Raw genomic sequence first — 6,410 nt, 5'->3', positions numbered from 1 at the left:
TTTGAATATTCTGTTTAATGTCAAATGACTTTAGTTTGTAAAATATGGTCACTGAATTTCTAGAGTTACTGTCATAAAAGTAAAGTAGTAAAGGCCTTTAGCAGTGTGTAGCAATTCTATTTCTGGGCTATGATTGTCGAGTTAAATCAAAGTTAAGTTCAGCCTGTGAATCTACCTAATAAAAGGGTCTCTTAGAATAATGAGGCCATTTTAAAACTTTATGATTTTAAAAACACGGTTTTCACATATATAGCTATAAAGTTATGTATGGCTAATCATCCTTTCTATATAGAAAATGAGAACGTACTTGAGAGTTATTGTGCTAATGTATGTTTCTGTTAATTAAAAAGGATTGGGTGACAGGCCTTTGTTTCCAGACTGTAATTGATATTCTTAGTAGGTCAGAACTGAAGGGATTTATTGGCATTTGCGAAACTGCAAAACGATAATTATCTGAGGGATCTAAGTTTTACTTTAAGGAATTTGATTCATTATGCCATGCAGAACCATGGCTATGTTGCGAACGGCAACATTTAGAACATTTGGGAACTCCCCTCAGCTTTAATTACTATCCTTTGTAACAGGAGGTTTGTTCCTAACTCCACTTTTTTTTTTTTTTTTTTTTTAAAGAAGTTCATGCCATCAGGAGGCGGGAAGTTCAGAATGGTTATTTTTGACTCCTAAAATTAACGGTGATTTTCCCCAAGTCTACCAGTAGTGATCACTCTCCCTCCCACGTTTCCCTGCAGGTTGGGATGTGAGCAGCCTGGGGATGCTGCGGCGAACCCACTGGGAGAGGGAGACAGGACATTACCGGCGACACTTCGGCACGGTTGGTATGAGTGATTCACTCGCGTTTGGCACATTTGTGCCAAGGAAACCTCCTTCCGCCGCATTCTCTGAGCTCTCCTCCTACTTTCTCCAGCGCTTTAGCCTTTAAGGAGAAGCGAGAGCAGGTGGGCACACAGCCGCTCGCCCAGCCCTCCACCCTCTGCTCCTTTCCCTAATTTAGCAGTACTTCCGGCCGCGTGACATCATCCCCCGCACAGAGTGACGTGAGCGGAGGGTGACGTGTGTGCGGCGAGGAGCGCGCTGACGTTGCTATTTAAAGGTCCTCCAGCGGGGAGGATGGAGACACTGCGCGAGCACCCGGCGTGCGGAGCGGAAGAGGCCGTAGCGCTCCCGAGCTAGCGCAGGAGCCGAGCGCGCGCAGCCCGCCCGCCGCCGGCCGCTAGGGGAGGGGAAGGAATAAGGGACGGACCGACGGACCGTCCGGCTAATCCCCTCCGGGCCTGTCCCTCCCCGCCCTGCTCCGAGCCCGGGCCCCGCCTCCGCCGCGCCCCACCTCCTCCGCCGGCCTGCGGCGGCGGCGGCGCTCCGCCCCTCGAGCCGGGAGGGCCGCGCTCCCGGCCCCGCCCCGCCCCGCCCCCTCTCCCGCTCGCCTGCCGTGCTCGCCTCACGCCGGCGGCGCGGACCGGGAAGCGGCACCCTAGGCTGCGCTCGGTTCGGAGGCGCTCTGTGGAGGCTGTGGCAGCGACGGGCGCCAGGCCGCCCCGGGGCCGGCGGAGGCGGCCGCTGAGGGGAGCGTGAAGAGGCAGCGGCGGCCCGGGGAATGTGAGGCGGCACGGAGCGGGAGAGACGAGCCGGGGTGGGAGCGCGAGCCGCGGCTGCCGTGCCTCGGACGAGCCGCGTGCCTCTCTCGCCTCAGCGCGCGGCCGCCAGGAGCTGGGGGCTGGGTGCCGGGGACCGCGCGGGGCTGGGTTCTCTGATTCATTCATTCTCCGCCGTCTGAAGCCCGAGGCCGCCGGTGCTGCGAGGAGAGGCGGGAAGAGGGGGCGGCCGCGAGCGGGGCTCCATTGTGCTCGGCGGGGGCCGGGAAACCGAGGGAGGTGGGCTTGGGCCCCCTGCGCTGCTCCCCGGCGGCCGCTGCGCCCCCAGCTAAGCGCCAGCCTGGAAATGGCTCCGCTGATGCTCTTGGAGAGAACGAATCGATCCTTCCCAGCCTTCTCTGCCTGCTCTCCACCTCCTCTCTGCTCCGAGTCTTAGGAGGACGAACATTGAAAGGACGGATTCCGATGTGGTGTGCCGTGCACATCGCGAGCGGCCGGGCTTTGCACTTCGAGATTTTTTCTATATGATTTTTTTTTTTTTTAATGTCAGCGAAGGGAGACAGGGGCATTGCTGCCTCTAGGATTTTTTATTAAAGTGCACGTCGCGTTGGTTTGCACGCTCCACCCCTAGGGACCTGGTGTGGTGAAATTTGAACCCACCGCCTTAGCCCTGAGAAGGCCGAGTTACCTGGCTCCCTGGAGTGGCGAGGGGGACGTGAGCGAAATGACCAGCGAACTCGTTTTTTATAAGACTCGGTGAAGCTGGATTTTGTGTTTTCCTTCATGCACATATGGATTTTGTGGAGTAGTTGAGTGCTGTATTCTCCGCGCAACCTTTTCAAATTCCAAATAAGCAAATGTTTGAACGTTTTGGTATCGGCGCGAGTGAAATCCTTTTGCCGACAAGAACTAACTGAACAGTCAGCATCGTTGAGTTACCTCCGGAAAAGATCTCGGGGGTTGAAAAGCAACTGCAAAATAACAGACGGAGAAAATTCCTTGGAAGTTATTTTTGTAGAAACTTCAGAGCAAGTTTTCATTGGGCAAAATGGGGTAAGGATTTTGTGCTTATCACAGCTTTAAATCTGTTTGTGCGTGTGTGCTGCTGAGCGGTGGGGGTGGCTGCTTTTAAATTCTCTCCCTTGCTCAACGGGTTCTACTTTAAAATAGAGATTATATTTGTGTTGTTGTAGAGCGACGCCAGAGGTCCTAATTAGAACGTGTAATGTTGTTTGTTACAGTCTTATTAATGATCTGTATGAAGAGAATGCACTGGTCTACCCTGTACCTCTTCATTGGTCAAACCGCTGTGTAGGTTACCAAAATCTTGCCATCTTAGGTTTGGTTGACCTGGTATCGTTTGAAGAGAAGAGTTGCATTCTTCCAGGACTTTGTAGAAATAATCAGTTGCACAAAGGGACGATTGTAATGAGTAGTTAGACTACAGTCCTTGAAACCGATCCCTCGTAAGTTGTTGCCCTCGTTGTGCCCGGTGTTTTATCCTTGAACACCCGAAGCTGAATGTACAGCGTTAGCTTACTGGGCATTTAAACGAAAATCTCCGCGTCTCACTATTGCGGTCTCCACAGTGTGGTCGCTGGAGAGAGCAAGCTTTTGATTAAAGGGACTTGTTCACTTTTTCTGCTTTTCTCTTTTAAGCTCAGACCTTTAGCTTGTGTCAGCAGTGTCAGATTTACATCCTCAACATAAGCCAGCCGAGAGTGCCTTTTCCAAACTTTTAATTCTAAATACTGCAGCTTAATAAAATGCGAGGAGCTCCTCTTTATTTAAGCTGGAAATCCGTGTTACGGGAGTGGTGATCTATTCATTTCTTTAGGGAATTGTTAGTGCTGTCTCTGAATTCTTCCCGTGGTCGAATTAATATCGATAAATATGTAGTTCAGGGACAAGGTTTGGAATGATGGATTTTTGAAATTCATTGTGACGGCTTATTAGGAGCACACACTTTAAAGTTCTTGTAGTTTCTTTTTGTTCTGGCAGTTAAAATTTGAAGTTTATTAGCTTATACAACTTTGAAAATGTAGAACACGTGTCACAGGAGTCCTTCCTCAGATATTAATTATGGATTGATAATTACATTTTTTAATACTTAAATGACAAGGATAAGAATGTAATTAAAATACCTTGCTCTATTTCTGGTGCTGCTAGTAGCTTAAATTGCTTAACCTTTATGGACTGTATTCTTATCTGTAAAATAAGGAGTATAAATCAACCTGTAAAAATGATTTTTTTCTCCTTTCCTTGACTTTTTTCTTCTAAACTGTTGAAACACTTATGCTAGAAAATAATGGTGTTTGAAAATGTTTTGAATTGGTTGCACCAATTTTAAATGAGAAAATACGAAAAAGAATATTAATATTGGCTTCCCTTGATTATATGTAGCTCCACGTTTAAAATGTGTTGTTAAGTCTTGTTGGAGTATCACGTGCACTCGAAGCTACACACAAAATCAAGTGGCAGTTTTTCATCAAGAAGACTGAATTTTCCAGACTGGAGTGGCAGCAGCATGAAGAGAGTCAGTTTTCTGTGTCTCTCATATTACATGAATGTCCACTGTTTTACCAAGTGAAGACTGAGATTAATTTAATACTAAAGGAGATTAGTGTTTGAAATATGACTCTAAGCTACCTACATGAAACACATTTAGACACTTAGCATAATTTGTTTATAAACAACTCACTAGCCTTTCTGTTAGAAGTATTTTAAGGGGCTGGAGAGATGGCTCAGGGGTTAAGAGCTCTTGTGCTCTTTCAGAGGACCTGGGTTTAATTCCCAGCACCCACATGGTGGTTCACAACCCTCTGTCCCAGATCTGATACCGTTCTTTGATCACTGCAGATGCCAGGCTTGCAAGTGGTGCACATACACACACACACACACAAACACACACACACACACACACACACACACAGGCAAAACACTGAAACACATAAACTAAAATTTAAAAAAGGAGTAAAACAATATTTTAAAAATGACTGTAATAGAGTCCTGATTGGTGAGTAATATAATTTGAGTTTGTGCCTCCAAAATTTTTTAGGTGCCAAAACTTCATGGCCAATGTGATGATAACTAGTATTAAGAGATCTAGAAAGAAGGGATGGAGATGTGCTCAGCAGTTAAGAGCACTTACTTTTATTTTCCCCACAATCTGTATTTGGGAATGTGGCCCTTTCTTATTGAGGGTGATTTGGCTTATCTGCACTGTTGAAAGAGAAAGGGTTGGTAGAAGTAAACAAGAATGTCCTACAGCAAAGGCATCTGCCGAAGTGTCTACCCTTTGTAAGTGAATAAGCATAGCCATCTGGGCCTTTTTGAAACAGAAGTTAGTATTATATGACCTTTAAAGTTTTCCCAGGCAGTCCTAAATTACCTTACTTAGACGAATATCCAAAATTTCATGTGGTTAAGGAAGTTTATGTATTACAGATGGATTTTTGATGAATGTTATGATTTACATTAGCTTTAATTGTGGGTTACAATTAAGGGGTAAAGGAATTATTTTCTTAAACTAAAATAAATGATTAGGCAGGAAAAAATGACTCCTGTAATACTAGTTTATGAACTGTGGAAAAGGAAAAGAACAGCTGAAACCAACAGTTGGCAGAGTCTGTCAAAGTTGCACGCACTGTTTTTAATTGGAGTGAGGTCAGCTCAAGGATGGCTGTGTAAAAATAGGTATGGCAGACACCTTACAAATAAAGACAATTGTATGTGTGAAGTGAAGCCCATGAAAAGCTTGAGTCTCAATGAGCAATGCCTGTAAGGTTGTGCACCCCAGGCATACCATAATGTTCTTAGTGAGTCTGGAACTCTTTCAGAACACTGGAGAAGGCAACTGATAACAAGCCACTCCAGCCAGTTATTTTGAGCTACTTTTTGTTTTTACTTAGTGCAGTAGTGCCTGACTTTATTAAGAGTTAGTTACATACAGAATGGGAGTTTCCCTACTAATGGGTGATGAGACTTTTGTTTGTTTTTCTGATGTCTACCTTACTTTTCAAACTTTGAGCCTTTTCTTCTTGCCGTGAACTCTTAAAGGAAAAGAATGGAAATGGGCACTGCTACATTGTTACCTGGAGTCTTTCTTTGCTGAAGGATGAGAAACTGAGTCTTGTTTTACTTAAGGCTCTAGGGGTGGTAGCAAACACAAGGAAATGTTGATCTGCCTGTCACAATAGCAGTGCACTTTGTAAAGGTAACCGTCTGACCTTTCCTAACAATTTAAGTCCTTAGTTCTTTGTTAATTTTACCAAAGGTTCAGCACCAATTATATGGCATGTACTCAGCTGAGTACTGTTGAAGAGTCAGTGAAGTGTACTTCTTCCCTAAAGGAGTTGGTAGTTTAGAAGTGGGGAAGCCTGGTTAAAGTAGATGTGAGATGATGAAAGAGCACACAGTATGTGTGTGTGAGGGGACGTGTGCTGCTGTAGGAAGGATAACACGACTTTGGAGCCGGTGATATTAAATACTAAAAGGTGAGTTCAGGTAGGCCTTGTAGATAAATGGGAGAGTGTTTAGATAGAACAGTGATGGACAGAACCACTGCATAAAAGCCTTACTCGCATGGACTCCTTTGGATATAGAGTGAGTCTCCAGAACTTTATCCAGAATCATGTGAGCCAATGAAAGCTGGACTGTGCAATAGACTGGGCTTGAAAACTCAAGAGATATGACCCAGCCTGATGTGGCGTGCTGTACACATCTAGTCCTTGGAAAGCTGAGGCAGGAGGATCTGGAGTTTGAGGCCAGCCTGGGCTATAGGAAGAACCTACCTAAAAA

General features: G+C 45.7%; 1 protein-coding gene across 3 annotated transcripts in view; it reads left to right on the top strand.

The window, feature by feature from the left end:
* Positions 1-1,482: 1,482 nt before the first annotated feature.
* Positions 1,483-6,410, top strand: part of Homer1 (homer scaffold protein 1) — a 96,559-nt gene continuing 91,631 nt past the window's right edge. For all 3 annotated transcript variants that reach the window (XM_038322658.1, XM_038322657.1, XM_038322660.1), the window contains exon 1: positions 1,483-2,663. In XM_038322658.1, the coding sequence (XP_038178586.1) occupies positions 2,659-2,663 (5 nt within the window). In that variant the 5' untranslated portion in view covers positions 1,483-2,658. The remainder of the gene's footprint in view (positions 2,664-6,410) is intronic.

The sequence above is a fragment of the Arvicola amphibius genome, chromosome 3 (assembly GCF_903992535.2).
Source record: "Arvicola amphibius chromosome 3, mArvAmp1.2, whole genome shotgun sequence".
Taxonomy (NCBI): Eukaryota; Metazoa; Chordata; class Mammalia; order Rodentia; family Cricetidae; genus Arvicola; species Arvicola amphibius.
This window is presented reverse-complemented; position numbering and strand designations above follow the sequence as displayed.